This window comes from Lipomyces chichibuensis (genome assembly GCF_038497645.1).
Source record: "Lipomyces chichibuensis strain CBS 12929 unplaced genomic scaffold V1513scaffold_89, whole genome shotgun sequence".
NCBI classification, from domain to species: Eukaryota; Fungi; Ascomycota; class Lipomycetes; order Lipomycetales; family Lipomycetaceae; genus Lipomyces; species Lipomyces chichibuensis.
Window position 1 is genome coordinate 140 of NW_027117541.1, and position 21,864 is coordinate 22,003.

Below are 21,864 nucleotides of genomic sequence, written 5' to 3' on the forward strand. Positions count from 1 at the left end.
ACCCTGAACCCTGAAACCCTGAAACCCTAAAACCCTGAACCTCGTCGGTGATAGATATCGTGTCTGTCTAAACCTCAGAAGCAGCACAAGGACTCGTAAGAAGATATGTTACCTTTGCGAGAATATGGTCTTATATCATAATGACCTGGCTTCAGAGCATCATCGGTGGGCATCAGGTCGATTCCGGTGCTTCTCAATATGACCCTATATGGACCAGACGCAACAATGAGGATGCCGAGCATAGAGAGAAAACTTTTCTCCGTTACCGATGGATTCAATCGCATTCCACCGAGCGGCTTCTCAGGCTCTGAAAAAAGGTAAAAGTGAACATCTCGACCTAGAGCTCTGCTGCCGGCCATAAATTGCCGAGTTTATTTTAATAGAAACCGATCCGACCTTAATACTCCAGCCAAAGCGGACCGGACCATTATTGGCTTCAGGGGCAAAAGTTTAGTGCTCAGACGTACACATTCATACACAGGGCCGCATTATTCTGGATTTTCGATCGGCCCCTTTTCGCCGTAGTGGAAAATTACGTTTCTAATTAAGTCGAAAACGGCTTCATGGGGATGGCCCAAGGCACGTCGAAGTTCGACAGGAGTCGTGACATAACGGTGATATAATATATTAAATATTGGATTAGATATACATGCCGATGACGCTGTGACTGCTGGTTTGGTCAAACTTGGACTGAAAATCTGCTCATTGCCGATGTATCGGGGACTATAAAAAAGCTTAACTTATTTAGAAAAACCAGTCAATTCCCTCGGGGACAAAGAAGTCTAGAACAACGAACGATTCCTTGCATCTCCAGCACCTATCTCATAAGGTTTCCAATACTCACAGCACTAATTCACTTGTGCTATACGATCCTCACTTTTCCGCTTGTGCCACAATATCAATGCTTGCTCAGTTGTGCCCTAGTAGTACACATATTGAGTTGTGCCACATTGCTATCAACATACTACATGATGGTATCATGCAAGAGTCGAGTCAGCCCCGGATGTGACGTCTAGAATGCTAAGAGCGTTGTCGAAGTAGACAGATCTGGGGTTTGATGATGTCATGGACCCACCAGTACATCACCGTCTTGCGTGACCGTGGTCTTACTGTTTTGACCACGAAACCTCTATATCTTAACTCAGAATTTCACCCAAATCGGAATTTCCTCAATTCAGTAACATCAGATGGCATTTCTTACTTCCCTTGGCCGTGTAGCCGTTTGTACCAGACTGCGATCGGGATACGTGGCGACGAGCACTATCGCCATGATGTCCTTTCATTCATTGCTAGTGCGTCTGGCATTGAACGAGAATGATACAAGTTCGTCACAGTTCATATGTTCATTGGTAGTGGCAATGTGGCATTTCTGTTCCCTCGACTAACGATTACTTCTACCAGACCGCGAGCATCTAGAGAATATCTACGAACAAGAGAAAGAAGCCCAGCTGAAACTCGCTAGGCAAGGAAAAGCAAAATGGAACGAGGTACTTGCCAGCAACAGTGAATCTGATGTAAGAGGAGTTGTCTCTTCACTTTCATTCGGCATGTTCTCCAGAAGCATTTCTGATTCTAATTAGGTCAAAGCAGATCGGGGCGAGGTGAATAAGGATCCCATTTTCAAGAAGACGCAGGATAAGATAGAGAATCGTCGTCGGTAAAGGCAGATATGCGGACATCGCTCAATAGTTAGGTGATCTGATTCCTGGTAAGGCTTAGCATGGGAATGCTCTACTATCCTTACCGCCTCCCGCAAACCCATGAGGTCAGTTAAGAGTAGTATTTAAGTATTGAGCAAAAATAAGATTTATCGCACATGCAATGTAGACAGATATGAATGTGTCTTTTTAAGTATGTATATCCACGACTGCGTAGTATCAATCATATATTGTTCAGGTCGAGCATATTAGATTCGGCATTTGGAAATTCCTTAGAATTGTAAGACAATGGTTAGGGAGGTTTGATACTGTTCAAATTTTCCGAGTTCCTGTCGATAACAGAGCTCCTGTCGATAACAGAGCTAGAAGCATACATCTATGAATCCCATCTCTAGTGCTGCCACATAATTTTTAGAGAATTTTTGCCTGAACCACGGCTGTCAAGGTTTACGTGAATCAACACTTCGCCTACGTAGAATCAACCAACCAGAACGCGCGATCCAACGGCGCAATCAGTTCTCGAATCATTCCGGAAAATTGAGTGGTAAATGGTTGCTTATTACTATAAGAGAACGAAGAATTTTGCTTATTGCGGTGTGGTATTAATGGCTGACTAATGATTCCTGCCCTTCTGAATAGAGTTTTGTGACCTCATTTCCGGTCCGCCATCTACACCACTTTTCCCCATCTTGCAATACAGTAATCGAGTTGGTTATCATTCGAGTTCGCCAACTGGGTGAAACTCTCTCTAGTTTAGTGTGAACATATCATCAAGTGAACATCGCACGCGCCGTTCTGTCTTTTCACGCTGCCTCAAAGACCTTCCGTGCATTGACTAGATAGTGTAGGTGGCAGATAAGGTATGGCATCAAACGAGTACCCGATCGACGTCACGCATGTCAAAGACGGGCGACCACGCAACTGCCGGGTCGTGCTGGTGGATCGGGTCTGGCCTCGGGGCCAGCGCAAGGATGAAGCACCTTGGGATGAGTGGCTCAAGACAATATCTCCGTCAACTGAATTACGGAAGTGGTACGGGCACGACCGAGACAAGCATGAGGAATTCATTCGCCGCTACCGAGCCGAGCTTGAAGGTAAGGAGCAGACGAATGCTTTCGAGCATCTGCAACTGCTACATCACAGCGGCCGCTTGACCCTGATGACCGCCACCAAGGACCTAGAGCACAGCCAGGCTCAAGTCCTAGCAGACCTGCTGGCAAGATCGTAACGGACCAGAAACATTAAGTGACTTTAAAACGTTTTCGTCGGTGTAAGATAACCTGGGGAGATTGAAACCTTTAAGACATCAGATTGACTCGCTTTGTACGACATGGCGAATATGCGTGGTGTGACGGGAGCCAGCGGGGAATAACCAATAACAACTTTGGGAGGGATAATGAAACTACAGTAAACCCTCGTTATTCAGCCAAGGCTTTCAGTTCGTTATATCGAGGATTTCGTTATGTCAAGTAACACTGGTATTTATAATTTAACTACAAAAATATGCTCTAATATCCTTCTGCTGCTGTCCCCCCGGCTTTCTAGCATTTAGAACTCGCTCATGTTTAAGAAGGTCTTCCTGATTTTCTACATGCTGCTGCTCTTCATGAAGACAAGCTTATATAGCGCCTCAATTGCCGCACTGACCGAAATCTTCGGAAGGATCTCAACCTCTTCATCTGATTCCTCCTCAATTTCGGGTCCAAATTGAGCAAGAATTTGCTCATTCAATGTATTCAAGATCATCCTGAACCCAAGCATATAGTGAATGCATTGTCGCTTTCCAATAAGCTTTCCATGTGTGAATAATCCCTTGATCAAGATATCTGCTTGTTGCATTTGGCGGAAGCCAGATAATCAAGGTATTGCGTAAAGAACAGCAACTTATGCTGAAGTTGTGAACGGCGGCCAATCCATGAGAAGCACGACCTTTCAACCAACCATTTTCGAATCGAACCAGCAAAGCCATTCCTCGATCATAACTGTTGTCATCCAAGTATTTCAATTGTGCCGCCAATCATATTTAAATTTTGAATGTTGATACCCGCAGCTCTAAAAGCACGAGGAGTTTAGCAGTTCCAAATACCAGGTTGGCATAAGCTCCGATCCATCTGCACTGCAGCACATATGAGCAGTGATTCTTGCTTTCTCTTTTGTTCTTCCAGGAAGGCTTCGTGTTGAAAGACCTTTTATCAGGCACTCGCTTCCAATAAAGAGATGTCTCGTCGCAATTAAATTGATCGCTAGGGCTATACGCTTAATGCCTGTCGAACTTCAAACATCTACTCAGCACTCTGTTGCTCTACACTTCCATCCTCTCCATATTCCAGTTCCATAACATCTGGTGAATCCTATTAGCAAAAATGAATAGCATAATAACAAAAAGACATAGGGACAGACCGATATCTTACAGCTGCTGCCACCCATCGACATACTCATCGTTGAGGATGTGGTAGTTGCAGCAGCAGCAGCGCTTGTTGGTGCAATGTTCATCGAATTAGAAGTCATAGCCATCGACGCCATAGCCATATTGAACTGACTGAAAAGTTTGTCACCGTTGCGAGGGCCCGTTTCTAGTTTTCAAACGATTGCGAGTAAAGGGGACGAATTTATTCTCTGACCGGGACTGTGTATCTACATTTCGGTCACGTTCGAGCGTTTGAGACGCAATATCTTGGCGTGCGCGAGATTTTGAGAGATTGCATGCAGCCAAATAATCTTAGTGTCAGAGACTATTCATGTGTAATTGTGTATTCCGGAATGAGCCTCGTATCGATTAATGCAAAAAATTCTAATCACTCGAAACTGTAATAAACCTGATCCGACTAAATTTGCTCATTGCAAGTTAAGCCGTAATTTGAGAGAATTATTAAGGTTTAAGAAAGACTCAAGGAGAACTAAACTACAAAACTCAAGGTTGAAGTCACAGGGGCTAATTTTCCCCATGAAATTTTATGAAGAACTCTAGTATAATCGTAAGGAACATGTCGTCGATCGGCGACTGGTACGGAGGCTATAGTAAAATGGTGATTCTCTAAGGGAGCGAACGAAGGAAATCGCAGGAATCGTGCTGACCTGGCGTCCAAAGACCATCTTGAAGTTGCACACATAATTCCGTTCAGCGCGAGTAGCTGTTCGAGCTTCCGGACAATGCTCTCCAGATTTGCATGCCAAGATATTTGCGATTTGTTAGCAAGCCAGAGCATTAATGATCCATTTATGCAAAGACTCACAAATTTTTCGATTCATTTCAATTGGGTCTAGAATGTCAAAATGGGCGGTACGTCCCCCGCAAGCTAGGTACTAAGTTGCCTAATGAAGTTCACCGCCATGGTGATGGTGACGAGATTGGTTTTGGGCGGCAATCTTTGCCTTGCATCGAGAAGTTTTGCGAGCCAGCACGACCGGGACCGTTTTGCACTTTCAGGCCCTGTATTGCTGTGTGTCGATTACAACATAAACTACCCAAAAGATGTAGTATCGACAAAGAGAAAGCAAAGACAAGAAAGGAAAAGAAGAGAGAGAACAAACGAGCCCAAGCCGCAGCTGCGGGTCTGAGAAAATATCAGAAATACTATACTTACATGGATGGGAAGGACTCGTATTGTGTTGCCCCTCACATATTTCTAAAATTTCTTTCATGTCTATCTTGCGGCTGCCGGCGGAAGTAGTCTGCAAAGCGTGGCCCTTGGCTAGATGCTGGACGGCACCCCTGCTTCCGTACCTTGCAGTCGCAACGTGAGTATCAATCGTTACCAAAAGAATCTACATGATAGACGTCATAATCTGCTTAGTGTTCGTTACGAAACTCCTCATTTTGAGCTAATGAAGAAGCTGACATAAGACGTGCATACATGAAGATCATTGTCTCATTAGATACAGCCGCACGCTAGTCAGCATACACATTTTCAAACTACACACTGTATAGTTATCCGACTAATAAAGTCTTCACTTAAGCCACTCTGATCGTGACCGACACCTTACCGCGCGTTACGACGGTCTCTTGCAAAATAAAAGACTCGCCACGGGATTACCATGCCACTTCGCAGTAGTTTAGGCTTCCCCGTTCCAGGTTGTCTTGCCAGACGCTCTAGCATTCAGTTAATGGAAGCCCAAAAATCTTTTCTATTCTAGCCTCGAAGGTCTATTCAAAAGTTTTCGGAGTTCCATAGCCAATCATGCTCCTTTATAAAATTTTCATCACGATAGCCATCATCGGACTCATCGTCCCCGCCATCGCGCAAACACCGATAAAGATAATGCCACTTGGTGACTCCATAACCGAGTGGGGTTGCTGGCGCGCATACCTTTGGAACAAGCTTCAGCAGAGAGGCATCGAGAATATCGATTTCGTCGGCAGTGTCACTTCTACTACAACCTGCAATGTCAGCGACTGGGATAGAGACAACGAGGGCCATGCCGGCTACCTTGCAATCGATATTGCCAACAATAATCAGCTTGTGGGATGGCTTAGCTCTGCCAATCCGGATATAGTCGTCATGCACTTGGGAACGAATGATATTGCCAATAACAAGCAGACCTTGGACATTATTACGGCATTCAGCACACTCGTGGATCAAATGAGGGCTAGCAAGCCAACGATGAAGATACTGGTAAGGCTGTATTCCTAAGCGGCATACCTGACTGATGTGTGCTCAGGTCGCGAAGATAATCCCTTCGAGCTTCAATATCCAGGGAACCGTGAACCTCAACGACGCCATTTCCCCTTGGGCGCTCTCGAAGAATATGACAACGTCCGTCATCATGGTGGTGGATCAATACATCGGCTTTTCGACTAGTGACTTGATAGATGGAGTTCATCCAAACGATTCTGGAGATCAGAAGATTGCAAATGTTTGGTATCAGCCCCTGGTCAATGCGATCAACGACAGTCAAAATGGCTGCTAAAGTGTAAGGGGATTGAGGTGTTATACCTTCGGCGACGAGATCTGTGGTTTTGAGAACCGAATCTATAGGCTTTGCAGGGACAAGTTGAATAATCAATCGACTGTCCATCCGCGACCCGGCCATCTTGCACTATAAGTCACATTAACGCAATCATCTGAAATCATGCTCCTTTTATCAGGACGCTGTTACTTGCAAGGTCGTTCAGACCATTATATATTCTGCTATGGCTCTCCATGCTTTCTCTGGTCATTGCAAAGGTCAGAAATGCTCATAGAGACCATTACTGCAAGAACATGAGATCTGCCTTATTCACGCAAGGGCAAGTCACAAAATGTCTGACACTTTTCAAGGGGATTTCTATATTCACCAAGATAGTTCTGCCAAATTCGTACAAGTTCGTCACTAGAGCTGAGTGAAGTTGTCAAGACTTCGTGGCTGACTTAATTTAGATGATCACATTTGGCGCTTGTGTTAACAGTGCTTTTAAATTGAATCTACTTGATAGATCTAAGCCGCTCTCGAGTCGAGATGGGTAAACTTGACTCGACCTAACTTACAGTGTAAGTTAGTGTTGTTTAAGTCGCGACTTCCGGAAAACTTAAGTCGATTTAACTCGACTTGTGAAAGTTAAGTTGAGCTAAGTCGACTTAAGTTCACGTTTCTTCGAAAATTAATCAAATGCAATATTAATTCGTAAAACAGATTATTAATTAACTATATTATTCTAAATCATTAGATATTCAAAACAAAACAAAATGAATAATAGTTTAGATTCGGCTTTCATATTTTTCTTAAATACCAATAATTCAGCAACTCAATATCATTGCTGCCGCTTCTTCTGCATTGACTCCTCAACCTCCACTGACATACCATCATTCGCTTCTCTTGACCAATCCCAAGTCTTCAGGCATCCGCGAAATTGTCGGAAAATCGTTATTCTCGCTCTTAAAATATGCAAGTGGATCGCTGTCATATCTCTCTGTGGACTGTTGGAACCCCTGGTCACCTCGTCAAACACTTCATCTTCCACAGGATCTTCATGATCAGGCTTTAATTGATAGTAACCATAAAATCATTCCACTTAAGCGGTATAGTGCAAGGCACCATTTCTGATGGATTTGTCAGCTGGGCTGATATGAGAGCAATGTCAATATAGTCCTGAATATGCAGACAAGAGATTGCAGCCGCAGTAATGTCATTGAACCCGGCAGTTTTTTCTCGAAGCTCCTTCCGTAGAATAGTTAGTTCAGCATTCTGACTTTCGACTAGCTGGGTCATTCGTTTCGCATATCGCCGAGTTGGTGAGGCACGCAATTCTTTGCTTGCCAGAGCTGTGTTAAAGACGGAATTTGCGTGCTTTTGTTGTTGAGAGTGAGCCGCGTCGTGCTGTGCCTGGAGAACTGTCGTGGCCAAGGGGTGCAGCCGAACATATCTGCAGTACAGCAGACGTGCGCGGACGCTCCGCTGTCGATTAACCAGGCTCCCATTAGTGCACTGTCGGAGTTTAACGCCGAGGCTGACAATATTTGTTGAGCGATGACGGACGGGATGCGAGACAGAAAGGTGTCGACATTGTCGACGAAAACTCTTGTGGACTCCATGGATTTTGGTAACTCTCTATTGGATGAAGATCAGACAAGTGGGACAGACCACCTCTATTTATGCTTGCCTGGCCACACAAAGAAAAACAAACGAGACACACAAAGAACCGAAGCCAACAAATGGCGAAGCGAGAAGAAGATACAACCGAGAAGAATCCGAGACGCAACCGAGAAGAATCCGAAGAAGAACATTGGCGACTAGAAACTACAAGGACCGACGACGCGAGAAGAACTGGATTAGGTTGAGCAAATCCAGAATTGCCATATTCTCAGGGGTGCCGGAGCTGTACGCCACAAACTCTATCCAGCAGCGTCTAGGTGGAACCCTAACATCGTTCAGGGTTCCGTTTCGGACCTTGATCCTTCGTTGTCTTTGAATCGTCCTTCCGAGTCTTCGACCAACAGTCATTGGCGATGTGACCCTTCTTTCCGTACTTAAAACAGGATCTGGTCTCCTTTTTCTTTCCACTGTGTAGCCCCACTCTTCCTTTGGTAGCAAAAGCTGTCTCCGGGCCTCTTCGAGAAAATCATTTGTTAGATCTTCTATGAGTAGGCGACGTCTAACTTCTGCACGCTTCAGTCGCTTCCACACTTCGAAGCCACAGCCGACTGCGTCCAGGAAAAGCCTAACTTGCTCTTCTTCATCGACTGGCTTTCCAGTCGATGTGTGGCAACTCACCAGGCCAGTAAGCTTCTGCACGAACTCATTTGCATCCTTGGAGTCTGCATACTTACGAGTCGCCAGCTCGCTCTTGAGCTACATGCGCAATCCTGCCGTACTCTGATCGCATAACGTCACCAGACAGTTGCGCTCCGGAGCTGTTAATGACCGGCAGTAATAGGCAATCGGGAACTTGCCGTCATGCCTCGGCTGACTGAGGATAGCTGCTATGGTCGTCGCCGATGCGTCTGTCTCCAGGATCGTTTCGTGTTGTGTTTGAAAATGACAAAAAGCGGTGCCGACATAAACGCTTTCTTGGCCTCCTGATCAAGCTCATAGCTCTTCCGGCTATTATGGCTCTCAATCTCCTTTAGGAGCCTCAAGCATAAGGGATCTTCCCTTTGCAATTCTCTGATTAGGCCCAGCAAGCCTTCTGCTGTTTTGTCACCTAGGCATCCTCGTCCTGCGTCGCTATTCTTGCACGCTTTCTGGTGACCGCTTGTAATTGTACAAGCTGAATGAGGTGATCAGCCTCGTCGTCCTCTGCCCGCGGCAACGCACCAAGTACTTGGACAACAGCAATGGGGGTTCGTAAACCTTCAGCAGAAACCTCTTTTGAGGCCCATTGGCTCTCGCTTACCGAGAGTCTTTGCACACGAGCCATTTTTGCCTCAAGTGTGGGTATGTATCAGCGAGTAAGTACAATACCCTTGCGCGACTGTGCCATATAATCTGGTCTTCAAGACGGCGCATCGGCCGGATTAGATTCCATTATCCGTCATACTGACAATCGGTCCTGTAGTAGAAGCTTCAGAATTGTAATAGATGGCCTAACCCTTGCTCCATCACTTCGGTCCCCGCAACGTGCACCTTTCTCAGCAGCGGCGCGAATCCTTGTGTTTTTCTGAATACCCTTGATGAACTGGCGGTAGAAGTTCGCAAAATCAATGAACCGCTGCAACGCAACCCTTATCCTCTCGTTCGTTGCAATACCCTTTGAGGAGACTGTAACTCGGTCTTTGTTACATTAAATTCAGTATTTCTCCCCATTTGACGTAGAGGTAAATTTCGATGAGAGTGTATCCGGTGCACCCTGTCAGATGAGATTCGAGGGCGGCTGAGAAAATGAGAATGTCGTCCAAATATACGATCGCAAACAGTCGTCAAGTAAGTCGCGAAGCACGTCGTTCATTAGGTCCTGCAAAATTGCCGGGGCATTGGTCAGTTTCCAACTGCATCAGAAGCGAATACTCCCAAGCCGAGAAGGACGTCTTCCACTCATGGGCACCACATGACGACGCCAGTGAGATGCAAGCTTGAGCTGCGTCGGTTGTGGTGCCAGATTAGATTGTATATTGGCAAATATAAAGTGCGGAGGTTCTTCGGAAGACCCTATCATCCACTCCATGTGCACTCATAACTTGCTTGACTGCATGCCCAAGCGGAGATCAACAGCTTGAGTCCGTGGGATGAGGTCCTGGAAACATTTTAAGCTTGCTCCAGAAGGCCCCTTCCAGTAAACTTCGCCGCAACGTCCTGATCGGCGAATTCGCAGATCTCATTCCGGCCTCCCATAACTTAAATTTTTCACGGTGATCACGTGCGATACAGAAATTTTGGACGCATTCGTGAAGTAGAATCCATCTTGTCTGCACAGCGAGAAGTTTTGCGAGCCATCACCGGTCGCGCGCCTTGCACTAATAGGCGTTGCATTATCTGATGAATGGAATGGAATAGGGCGACTATTCTGGCCGAGAGAATATATTTTTTCTTACAAATTTTTCTCCATGTTGTCCATCTATGTCAACATTGAACCCACATGTAGGACGGGAAATTGTGATGCAATTATGGATGGAGTTCGAGATACTGCCAGTCCAACGCATTTCAAGTCCGCAAGAACGCCTCGCTACGAGTTTGTTTTACGCAGGACACGAATTGAGAACATGGTGAAGTTGTTATGAACTCGGCGCTAGTTCCAAAAAGGCTTAGCGGGCAGTTAGTTGTTCCATGAATACTCTTTTGCCAAACGTAGCGTAATAGAGACATTAATGATAAAAAGATATTATTTTGTTCTTGTCACAATGAAACAATCCTAGGCACAGGCACTAAACTGAAGTCACGGATCGTGGATTGACTTTTTCGCCTTCGACCCCAAGCTGTTCCTCCACGTTAGCAATTGCAGTTTGCAGCGCTGATGTTAAATCGACATGGAAAAATGGCACGTTTAAGCCTTGCACAACAGCAATCTTACGTCTGCCACTTGTCCGATATGCCTTCCAATCCTGAAACTCCTTGTTCGTTTCGGCATGAGTGCTATTGGACTCTGTCTGCACAGCATGCGACATGCCAAGTTCAGTCTCGTTTTTGGAGATTGAGTCTCTCCGGTCCTGCTCCTCAACTGTGGCAGCTGAGTGGGACACTCCAACATCAGCCACGCTAAATATCGGTTTCCACCTCGAGCTGGAAGAGTTATCCGGGCTGAATGGTGGCGTGGGATAGCCAAAACCCACAGAGATTAGGGCACGTTTGGTCCAGCGATTGTTGATGCAAGCAAGATGCCACTGGACGATATCCGGAGCAGCCCAACGGTCCAGTTGGTTGCGGACATCAATGAGATTCTGGACAGAGGTAATGTCGACGTTGTTGACAGAGCTGAAATCAAGAATAATGGCCTTCAATGTAGGGAGGTGCGAATGATCTGGCTCTGAGTGGCCGCGGCGCGGGCCAGGGTCGTTCCACGGGCGATCACCAAACCGAGGGTAAGATCCGGATTTAGTGCGACGAGTCTCCTTAAAAATGGTAGAGACGAGATAGTCGAGAGAATGATTGGCATTGGGGTAGTTGAAGCCTTCGCTGAAACGGTAAATGAAGATACCTGGATAAGGTTGGCTAACATCAATTTCTGGATTTGAACCGTCATCGTGCTCGATTGGGAGGAAAATCGAGCGCCCACCAGCATCAGCGCCGCACTGAGGCAACTGCTCACTGCTTTCGAGAGCACACTGCTTGCTATCAGGACCCACTATATGGTCTCCGATAACTGAGTGGACCCGGACATTGCCGAGGAACCGACCACGTGCCTTGACTAAGCGGAATAACAATACGGCCAGCGAGATGCATATCGTAGTGTAAACGCCATTTTCGATACTGGAAAAGACAGTCACAAAGACGCCGGCAAAGAAGATGATCACCTCGATCGGTGACACCCTCCAGAACTGGTAAACTGTATTTGGCGCAGTGATGAGGTCACCCACTGCATGGATGATGACTGCAGCAAGCGCGGAATTGGGAATGTAAAAGAAGACAGCCGTAAGTGCGTAGATGGCCAAGAGTACAACAATGGCAGTGACAACACCGGCGAGCGGAGTGCGGACGCCAGCCTTAGACTTGATCGCGGTTCGCGAGAAAGAGCCCGTGGCAGCATATGCTCCCAGGAATGGTCCCAGCAAATTTGTAACTCCAATAGCAACCATCTCCTGAGAAGGATCAATGGTGTAGTTGTTGACTCGACCAAAAGACTTGGCGATGGAAATGTGTTCGATGAGCAAGACAATGACAACCACAGGGATCTGGCTTGCGAATGAACTAATGATCTCGGTGTTGATTGTAGGAACCTGGGCATTTTGAAACCCTTGTCGGGGTCAGCAGTGTAGATTGCTAAATGTAAATGTCAAACTTACCGCGGGGTACAGGTCCCAAGATTGCAAATTTAGGATGTTGCCTATAGTGCCGGTTGACCAGCCAACTAATCATAACGTACAAGAGAATGACGAAGGCAGTGCGAAGGGTGGCTAAGAAGAAAAAGAGCTTTGACTTGTTGGGAAACCTCTTCGCAGAGTATGAGCAAGCAGATCGAATGAGATACAGCATAGTTAAAGCAGTAAGGCCAATGGCCGCGTCCAACTTCGTCCGTCCTAGATGCTTCAGGATGTTGATCACGACCTCGTACGTCGGCGCCCGTGTACTGAAACCCGTGATACCCATCAAAGTCGGAACCTGCCCCACAGCAATGTTAATGGCAGAGCCTGTCATGAATGCGGAGATCGACGTCAGAGAGATGAAGTCGACGATCCAACCGCACCGGATGAGACCAATAAACAGAACAATGGCACCCGAGATAATAGCGACTGCGGATGCAACGTCATGTGGGGCATACTGCGGATAGGATTGGTGAACCTGGAGAACAATGTTTCCCACTAGGGTTGACATGACGGCGACAGGCTGTCATGGCAGTTTGCGTCAGCTTTTAGATCAGTTGATAAACTCAACGATTGTCACTCACGCCAATTGTAATATCTTTTGACGTGGCAAAGAACCAGTAGATCAAAACACCCATGAAGGAAGAGTACAGACCAAACTGCACGGGTAACTCGGCCAATTTCGCATAGGCCATACTCTGAGGCACAACGACAGCTCCAACTGTAATACCTGCACGAATCAATCAGTCACGTCACCATTCAAGAGGATAATGACACAACGAGAAGAAACTTGTGCTGACTAACCGGCCACAAGATCGCCAACAAGCCACTGCAAGTTATACCTGCCAATCCAATGTATGAATGGAAACAAGTTATAGAAATACTGGCCGACTCCGCGCCGGGTGGGAAAAATACTATGCACCCATTCTGCTGCAGTAGGCTCCTCTTCGACATAGCGTTCGGCTGCACTGACAGAATACAAAGATTCACCACGAGTGACGGGACCATCCAGCGGATTCTTGCCCTCACTAAGCTTGATACCCAAGACCTTGGCCACGGTATGACCAACCCTTGTCGCTCTCGACGCGCCAGTTTCCATCTCTATTGTATCAGGGTTCAATACTGGTGAAAATCCTTCAGTTTGAGAGTGTTGTGGGCTCCGCGATCTAATAACTTCGCGATAGGCAACGGACAGAAAATGGACAAAAATTAGAAAATGGAGCTCGAGGAGAACTATAAATGCCGAGGCGTAGATATATTAAGATTCATCCCGCAAGACACAAGCAAAAATTAGTTGGCCAACAAGCGGGGACGCGAAGAAAAAAATTTTAGTTGCCGCAAGTTCTCGATGATGGTCTAGTAGTCATTGCGGCTTAATTACGACACAATAAGAACTGAGCATGCCAAGACATAGGATATAAACTATTAAGTTACTTTGTGCAGTATCATCTGACGACATACTTCATAGGTTTCATAGCACGTTCTTGGTGGAGAAAGTGTGCAATTGCCGCAGTTGACTCATGTAATTTAATCATTCGACCTAAAACGCGATACACCTCATTGCGTGCGGCGCAAGTAAGGTTACGCCATCCCCGACCAATCAGCAACTTCCCAACGCACGCAATCCGGAGCCACACTGGTGTCAGTTATGCTCTTGGCTCAATAGTCTCGTGCACGGATACTAACCCTGGTTTATGGACTCAATAGTTAATACATCTTTGGTAGCTCAGCGCAATTTCGTCGCTGGTTTGCTGGTTTGCTGGTTGCTGCGTTGCTATGTTCTCTGCTGTTATTATTCTTTGCTAGACAAGCGAAGTCCATTGTTTCAATTCTCTCAAGTGCACACAATGTTGTAACTATAGCAAAATAAAGGCATTAATTAATACTTACAATAACCTACACATTGTGCTGACTATAACCCATTGTAAAAATTGAGACATTCGATCGCTCCTTACTATGTCCTTAAATATCATCTTGCCAAAATCTTTGTCGAATATATCCAGTGCAAACAGAGGGAACTATTGTAAAAATCTCCTGTAAGTAAACTGAGCCATCAAAGACATTATTATTGGGACGCGTAATGCTTTTGCTTCTTAAAACGCCAATCTTAAGCCGCACTCCAAGATCGTTAGTTGGAAACTGCCGGCCTTAGCCTGTCGTTAGAATAAATGCCTATTCATCTGTTATATTTACGACGGGCTATTGTTCGGAGAAACCAGAATCCGTTACGTTAACTTACAGATCTCGCGTTCGACTGCAGCAGATGCTAGATCTGGAGTAGCTCCTTGTATTTATATTTTGCGCATTGTATGTGTTTATTTGTGCCTTATGTGTATCGTCGTGTATCGTATGTAATCTTATCACGTATTTTCTACCTAATTTCCCTCCCTTTGCCGCACAATACAAATGGTGCTCAATTATAAATACTCCCTGAGAATGAGGGTAAGGGTTAACTGTCAAGTGAGCCGTGCCGTGACTAAATACGTTGAGCCGCATTGAGTGCTTGCTGATGCCAGTGTCCGTCGCCTCTGACAGCACGTCGGTCTCGGACTAAGTTCCTATCGCCGTCATGGCCGCGATCACAAAAATCGACTCGTCTGAACTAATATCGGCTCAGCGTGCTCTATTTCGGCAGCCTCTCGCGTTGCAATGGCTAGAGGACGGAAGGCTCATGAAGAGATCAGAAGGCGAGAGGCAAGCAGGCAAGTACTATACTCTCGCGTTCAATCTCAATCTAAACTGACGAATATTGCCCATCCGCAGGTAGATTTGAACTCTTCCTTGACTTGCTCTATGTCGCGATTCTAGCAAACTTCGCCGATAATCTAGCTGAAGATGTCTCGGGTGTCAACTTGGTGAAGTACATCGCAAGTTCAATTTTTGGTACGAGACGAGACTTTCGCGAGGCTAACTCAAGTGATAAAGCTCATCCTTACACCGACATGGCATGTATGGAGTGACCTTAGAGAGTTGATGAATTCGTTCTACACCGATGATCTCGCACAGAGAGTGCTTATACTCTGGGTCATGGCATTGCTGGTCATTTATGGAAATAACGCAACTCTCGTCAACGAGGACATTAGCGCAATGAGGGCTACAGTTGGTGCTTACATGGTAGCACGAATGTCGACGACTACTACTCACCTTCTTTATTCCTTTGCAAGCTATCATCACAGAGCTCAACAGCGACTCTGGTTCTGCCTTTCAATCCTGGGCCTATCCATCTACATCCCGCTCTTCGTAGAGTCCATATCCTTACGAAGCAAGATCGCAGTGGCTAGTGTCGGAATAATTGTCGAAGAATGCATCTGGGTCTTTTGCTATGCTCCTGCCTCAAAGAAGCTTCTAAGAGCCAGATATACTACAGCCGTGGACATTCCACATGAAGTCGATCGGTTTGCTGCTTTCTTCATCATCGTATTGGGCGAATTCCTCTATTCCATTGTGGTTGGTTCTCCTGCCGCAATTGGATTCAATGACAGACTACTCAGAGCTATTTGGACATTAATCATCGCGTTTTGTCTGAATTGGTTGTATCTTCACAACGACGGAGCGGTGAATGGTGTGCACCCACTCCGACACTCTATCTACGCAGCCTTTTCATGGGTCGTGCTTCACCTTCCATTGGTGGCAAGTCTACTAGCCGGAGGACATGTGGCAGCAATCAGTGCGAGATCTTCAGAGTTGGAAGTAGGGGAGCTTTGGTTGCTCTGCGGAGGTATCGGTGCTGGATTGATCCTACTGTACGTGATCGCGCTGCTTCATAAATCAGAAGATGGACGCGGAGCTTTGTTGCTTCCAAAGGTAAGCTCTGAGGTTGCTTATTCGAGTTTACATGCTTTTGCTGACTTCTCGGTCAGCCAGCTCGACTTATAATTCGACCTGTTTCAGGTATCATTATCATATGTCTTCCCCTTGCCCACGATCTAGGTATCACATCTACCGTGTCGATCATCATGGCCCTCTGCGTTCTGAGCGTCATTTGGGAGAACATTACCTCGTTGATGAGGGGAGCCAAGTTCTGGGAAAAGTGGGTGAACACGAAGTATCCGGAGAGCAATGAAATATCCACGCAACCCCAGTTGTCTGGGTCGCCTGGGGGGTAGAGCCGTTGTAACGCCCGATGCTATTCAGACGTGTTCATGTTCTTCGTTTCAACGGTTTAAGCCTTACTTTTGTCAGTTGCGCTAATGTTTAGTCCGAAAAACACCGCTAAATTCCCATCATGGGCTCGACGAGTGCTCCGTGGGCTGACGTTCTTCATATCCTGAAGTTTGATCCGTTGTGCACACCTAGCGATGATCATAGTCTCCAGATGAAACTTTCCGAGCATACTTTGGTATTTTCTGGGTTGACGTCCTTCATCAATCAGATTATGTATATACATTTCGTTTCAGTTATCCAGTTACTTCTCCTTCGTTTCGGTCAATTTGCCGCGAAGTTTGTTCAAGATCGGAAGGTTCGAGTTTGGAAGTGGACCATCAAATTTAAGCTCGGCCTGTGGACTTCCAAGGAGTTGATATTCGCCATGCTACCAACTTCTGAGAACGCCGTCGGCGTCAATATGTCATCCGACAGAAAATTCCCTACGGACAAGAATGGGCTACGTATGTCATATACATCGTCTGTCAATTCTTTGGTTTGGAATGGCGGGATTACTTCGGCGACGGACATTGTAGCCAAGGACAGGGCCACGAACATAAATATCGGCAAATGGCCAACCGTCGGACTCGAGGAATGTCGATATCGTACTGAGGACGATCTCGTATCTTCACATTCGTCAATATTGGCGAAACGGCAGCAGCTCTTTGTCGCCGTAGTTATTCTGGCGTTTGTTCTGCAGTAAATGATTTGTTGTAGGTTTTGTTATTGTAGCATCTATTCTTGTGGACTGCGGGAAATGCTCAAATATACTTTTTTGGTACCAGCATTACTTGAACACTATCTTAGGGTTAGGGTTAAAATGATTAGGGTTAGGAATGAATGAACTGAGCTAGGAGCAACCACAACCTAAATACTTGTGTTCTCCGCCACTTGCGACACACCTGCGCAACATCTGGCCCACTACCACCACAGGTTCCAAGACCACGCATGAAATGTGGTTTAATAGGAAGCCTAGCGTGTCTAATATGCTCAGTCTTGGCTGTGTCGACATATCTTATCATGATGGACGGGAACAAGCTGCAAAGCATCAGTTCGGTGTCTTTCTTGGGTATCCAGAGAGCAGGTGGGTTTTGTCTCTATGATACAAAGCGCGCACACTGTTATCTCTATTCCTATTAATTCTCGGCTACTGTCAGTCTAGGAGAATAGCTGCAACCCCTAACTCTATGAAGCGCAAATTTGCCATGCTTCGAAGAAGTTACGTAATCTGTTGAGAATCTATGAGCTTAGCTTATTCACTATCTTCTCCACATAGTCTCGACAATTTTTCTCGTGATAATTCTGACCTCTCCGACGACGATCAAAAGAAGAGGACTTTCCGACTTTTAATCTTCAAAACTTTGCGTAAGCCCGCAAACTTATCCCATTTACCCTAAACCAAACCAATAACTGATAGGGGCTGTCGCCCCCAGAATTAATACTATGAAGCCGAGCTTATCGGGACCCATTACGGTAGCCGGCACGTCTTTTCTACAAGCTAAGCCGCTTAAAACACCGACGCATCGCTGACTCGAGTTTCTAATGCAAAGGTCATGTATACCGTTTCGCTTCACTTTATCCCCCATCTTGCCCTCTATTGGTTTGCCTCTCGCCATTTGGCTGTATAGCCAGCTGATATTTTCGTTTGTCAAAATATACTAGCGACCGCGACAATGCATTCAAATGATGATATCGACGCTGATGAGACAGAGCTTTTGTTACCTGATATCCTTGACGCTGACTTGTACAGTGAGCAGCTAAACCAAAATGTTGAGGTCGGTATCGAGAGCGAGGAAACAATGCCTCTCTGGAAAGCCATCAATGCCTATCCAATGGCAATTTTTTGGTGTCTCGTCGTCTCAATGTGCGTCGTGATGGAAGGTTACGATACAATCCTCATCAATAACTTCTACGCTTACCCAACATTTACGCAGAAATATGGAACTTATTTTCCCGGAGTTGGATATCAGTTGACCGCCGCATGGCAAGCTGGCTTAGGAAATGCAGCTGGAATTGGGGCTTTCGTTGGTGTCCTTGCGAACGGGTACTTTGTCGACCGATTTGGACAGAAGCCTGTTCTAATTGGTTCTCTTTTCGTCCTGTCTTGCTTCATCTTTATGACATTCTTTGCACCAAACATCGTCGTCCTGTGCCTTGGAGAACTATTTTCAGGCTTACCTTGGGGTGTGTTTGCTTCTACTGCTCCTGCATATGCGTCCGAAGTGCTTCCTCTTTCCCTTCGAGTCTATCTAACCACGTACACTAATATGTGCTTTATCATTGGTCAAATTATTGCCGCAGGAGTATTGAATGGATTGGTCCACTTAGATTCAGAATGGTCTTACAGGATCCCATTTGGGCTGCAGTGGGTTTGGCCGGCGTTTTTGATCCCTTTATTGTTTTTTGCCCCAGAATCTCCATGGCACTTGGTACGGAAAGGCCGATTGGAAGAGGCTGAGAAGTCCCTACTCAGATTGCAACGCAAGTCAGCAGGCATCGATGTCAAGCAGACCATCGCGAGGATCGTTCACACTAACAAACTGGAGGAAGAGCTTGCGATAGGAACATCCTACTGGGATTGTTTCAAGTCTTTCGAGCGACGACGAACATTAATCGCTTGTTTCGCATTCGCCGGACAAGTATTGTCTGGGTTGAATTTCGCATACAACTCTACGTACTTCTTCCAGCAAATCGGACTTTCGACATCCCAGACGTACAGACTTAATTTAGGGGGAACCGCTATCGCACTCTTAGGTACGCTTCTCTCGTGGTTCCTTCTTTTGCCCTACTATGGCCGCAGGACTATTTATCTCTGGGGCATGGCGACGATGTGTGCGATACTCCTTTTGATTGGCATTCTCAATGTCCGCACCACGTCCAAGGGTGTTGCTACGACCCAAGCCGTACTGACACTCGTCTGGACATTTGTCTACCAGCTCACTGTTGGACAGCTTGGCTGGGCGCTGCCCGCAGAAATCGGCTCCACCCGCCTCCGTCAGAGAACAGTGTGCGTTGCCCGAAATGCGTATTATATCGTCAGCGTCATTGCTGGTGCGCTGGAACCGTATTTCATGAATCCGACTCAGTTTAATCTCAAGGGCTACACCGCCTTTATTTGGAGCGCAACCTCTCTGTTGACATTTATCTGGGCTTACTTCAAACTGCCGGAGACGAAGGGCAGACGGTATGAAGAGATGGATATACTGTTTGCGAATGATGTGCCGGCAAGAAAATTCGAAACATTCCAAGTTGATGCCTATAGCGCGGAGCAGATGGAGGAATTTGACGTCCGTCCCCTTCTCAAAAGTGATAAAGGCGTGAGAGATGCCATAGGTGCTATTGCAAGTTAATGATTGTTATTGTCCTGAGTGTTAACAAAAAGAAATTGGTGTCGTGAAATCTCTACTGTTGGGTATCATATATATAGACAAATATATAACCTTGTATATAGTCGACCCTAAAACACTTGCTCTTGAGCGACTAATGCTTTTATACACGATGCCAGGAACGCTGAATCTCCTATTGAACGATGTATTCGAGCGTGATATAACTAGCGAGTATCATAGTGGCGAGATGATGGAGGGTAAGTTTCGTTCTGCGGGTGTCGAGCGTGCCACCGGGTAAAGGAAAACGACAGCACAAACTGTTAGCCACTTAGGCATAGCCAGCTCGTCAGGTACAGGTAAGATCGCTTTTAATAGTCCCTTGAATGGGACTCTCGCAACGGCAAATTGAGATACAGACTGCTCTCCTATAAACTGGCTTCATTCGATCGGATATATTATAGTATCTTATATCTATCGCAGTATCAGCACGTAAAGCGTAATCCGAGGTGCCCAGTCATTTGCACACTGTGCGGCTCATTACTAATATCCCCGCACAGAAAGCTCCACACTCGCGCGACCTGAGTTTGAAGCTCATGGCCAGTTCACACTCTTGGAGGGCCATTCCGCGAAGTCAGGTCCTCCAAGAGAAAGTTCAGAATGAGTTACAGAGGAGTGGCATGAAGCTGAAGCTGTACTATCGACTCGATGTTATCCACAATGGGAGGCATTGGCAGAAGAGGTACCGCGATGTCTCGCAGATAGTAAATGAAATAGATTTCCAGAACGTTGATAATGATGAAATCGATGCTCAGAAGCTTAACAAATTGTGGGCAAGATAAAAGCGTTGCTATCAAAATCACCATCGGTCCACAGCCATAGAGATCTGGCTTAAATTAGTGAACAAAAACTGTTACTCGATTCTAAGATTTCCCAAACCCTTTTGTTACTAATGTTGGTCTTTCTCACGCCGCTGTGTAGTTACTAGGATTAGAAAAGCCAGCACGGGCGGCGGGAAGCTTAATCAGTTAGCGTGCTTAATATCTTCCATGCTAGCTTTAGATAGCGTTGTTACGGTAATATTGATGAAAGAGGCATTTGTACTCTATATCATTCTACAATAAGCCAGTATCCCATTCACACAAGTAAATAGCATGACTCTGAGAGGTTTGCCCATAGGGCTGGACACGATACGATATCGCCGGGTTTTGCCCATATCGCATATCGCATCGTATTTTGGAGGATATAGGCGATACGATATCGCCATATGGGCGATACGGGGGGAGGGTAATGGTCTGACCAATCAAACACTAGAAGTATTAGTAATGGTCGCAAGCTCCTTTGGATAACATCAATTGACAAGAGTCTATTGAAGTACGACATCCAGTTTTAATCGAACCTGACTATCAAAACTAAGTTATCCGTTTGTCTATACCAGATCCCAGTGTTTAACAGTTTCTTTTACTTTCTTTGCAGATAGCAAAAATTGAGGCCATGACTTGCCTGATGCAGCTTTCAGTAGAGTTTCTAGTATTTGAAATTGGTTTCAAGCTGCAAAGTGCCAAACTGTGTTTTAAAAATGGGGCCGAGATCTAAAGTAGCCGAATCGCGGTACAGGATCCCACCTTATTTCGGTACAATCGGTAAGGAAAAGGAGGGATAACCCTTGCCCTAGCGATTTGTAGAAGTATACTTATCCGTACCTTATCGCGGTACTGTAATCTTGCGCCGCCATTCCCGGTTTGCTCTAGTCTGGAAACTCTAAATAATGAAGGGTTCATGATGATTCGTGGACGCGTCGTTCTAACCCTTGCCCTCATTGTTTACTTCCTAGAATTGTATGTGTACGCGTCGTTGTTTTTTTTTTAAATT

At 45.9% G+C, this 21,864-nt stretch overlaps 8 protein-coding genes across 8 annotated transcripts; 7 read left to right on the top strand and 1 right to left on the bottom strand.

The window, feature by feature from the left end:
- Positions 1 to 1,052: 1,052 nt before the first annotated feature.
- Positions 1,053 to 1,926, top strand: V1513DRAFT_455051 (uncharacterized protein). The gene is made up of 3 exons (XM_066899454.1): positions 1,053 to 1,323; positions 1,402 to 1,514; positions 1,581 to 1,926. The coding sequence occupies exons 1-3, from the start codon at positions 1,188 to 1,190 to the stop codon at positions 1,659 to 1,661; spliced, it is 330 nt and encodes a 109-aa protein (XP_066750407.1). The 5' UTR covers positions 1,053 to 1,187; the 3' UTR covers positions 1,662 to 1,926.
- A 136-nt stretch (positions 1,927 to 2,062) lies between these two features.
- On the top strand, positions 2,063 to 3,175 carry V1513DRAFT_455053 (uncharacterized protein). The gene has a single exon (XM_066899455.1). It carries the CDS (start codon positions 2,521 to 2,523, stop codon positions 2,884 to 2,886), a length of 366 nt encoding a protein of 121 aa, XP_066750408.1. The 5' UTR covers positions 2,063 to 2,520; the 3' UTR covers positions 2,887 to 3,175.
- Positions 3,176 to 4,573: 1,398 nt separating this feature from the next.
- Positions 4,574 to 5,592, top strand: V1513DRAFT_455056 (uncharacterized protein). The gene has a single exon (XM_066899456.1). The coding sequence runs from the start codon at positions 4,974 to 4,976 to the stop codon at positions 5,214 to 5,216; it is 243 nt and encodes an 80-aa protein (XP_066750409.1). The 5' UTR covers positions 4,574 to 4,973; the 3' UTR covers positions 5,217 to 5,592.
- A 244-nt stretch (positions 5,593 to 5,836) lies between these two features.
- V1513DRAFT_461206 (SGNH hydrolase-type esterase domain-containing protein) lies at positions 5,837 to 6,566 on the top strand (the record flags this gene model as incomplete). Its single annotated transcript, XM_066899888.1, has 2 exons — positions 5,837 to 6,271; positions 6,318 to 6,566. 2 exons carry the CDS (start codon positions 5,837 to 5,839, stop codon positions 6,564 to 6,566), a joined length of 684 nt encoding a protein of 227 aa, XP_066750410.1.
- Positions 6,567 to 10,933: 4,367 nt separating this feature from the next.
- On the bottom strand, positions 10,934 to 13,625 carry V1513DRAFT_428355 (sulfate transporter family-domain-containing protein; the record flags this gene model as incomplete). The annotated part of the gene is made up of 4 exons (XM_066896278.1): positions 10,934 to 12,459; positions 12,509 to 13,049; positions 13,111 to 13,256; positions 13,331 to 13,625. The coding sequence occupies 4 exons, from the start codon at positions 13,623 to 13,625 to the stop codon at positions 10,934 to 10,936; spliced, it is 2,508 nt and encodes an 835-aa protein (XP_066750411.1).
- A 1,470-nt stretch (positions 13,626 to 15,095) lies between these two features.
- Positions 15,096 to 16,632, top strand: V1513DRAFT_434474 (bacterial low temperature requirement A protein-domain-containing protein; the record flags this gene model as incomplete). Its single annotated transcript, XM_066896474.1, has 4 exons — positions 15,096 to 15,232; positions 15,294 to 15,409; positions 15,444 to 16,330; positions 16,387 to 16,632. The coding sequence occupies 4 exons, from the start codon at positions 15,096 to 15,098 to the stop codon at positions 16,630 to 16,632; spliced, it is 1,386 nt and encodes a 461-aa protein (XP_066750412.1).
- Positions 16,633 to 16,751: 119 nt separating this feature from the next.
- Positions 16,752 to 17,372, top strand: V1513DRAFT_428357 (uncharacterized protein; the record flags this gene model as incomplete). Its single annotated transcript, XM_066896279.1, has 1 exon — positions 16,752 to 17,372. The coding sequence occupies one exon, from the start codon at positions 16,752 to 16,754 to the stop codon at positions 17,370 to 17,372; it is 621 nt and encodes a 206-aa protein (XP_066750413.1).
- Positions 17,373 to 18,204: 832 nt separating this feature from the next.
- On the top strand, positions 18,205 to 20,030 carry V1513DRAFT_323402 (general substrate transporter). Its single transcript, XM_066894687.1, has one exon. The coding sequence runs from the start codon at positions 18,343 to 18,345 to the stop codon at positions 20,017 to 20,019; it is 1,677 nt and encodes a 558-aa protein (XP_066750414.1). The 5' UTR covers positions 18,205 to 18,342; the 3' UTR covers positions 20,020 to 20,030.
- The last annotated feature ends 1,834 nt before the right edge of the window (positions 20,031 to 21,864 follow it).

What these genes read in the sequence shown, in the direction of transcription:
- V1513DRAFT_455053 (XM_066899455.1), top strand. Translation starts at nt 2,521, where the DNA reads ATGGCATCAAACGAGTACCCGATCGACGTCACGCATGTCAAAGACGGG.
- V1513DRAFT_455056 (XM_066899456.1), top strand. Translation starts at nt 4,974, where the DNA reads ATGAAGTTCACCGCCATGGTGATGGTGACGAGATTGGTTTTGGGCGGC.
- V1513DRAFT_455051 (XM_066899454.1), top strand. Translation starts at nt 1,188, where the DNA reads ATGGCATTTCTTACTTCCCTTGGCCGTGTAGCCGTTTGTACCAGACTG. An exon ending in ATTGAACGAGAATGATACAA is followed by an intron (nt 1,324 to 1,401) that starts GTTCGTCACAGT and finishes TACTTCTACCAG; the next exon opens with ACCGCGAGCATCTAGAGAAT. An exon ending in CCAGCAACAGTGAATCTGAT is followed by an intron (nt 1,515 to 1,580) that starts GTAAGAGGAGTT and finishes GATTCTAATTAG; the next exon opens with GTCAAAGCAGATCGGGGCGA.
- V1513DRAFT_323402 (XM_066894687.1), top strand. Translation starts at nt 18,343, where the DNA reads ATGCATTCAAATGATGATATCGACGCTGATGAGACAGAGCTTTTGTTA.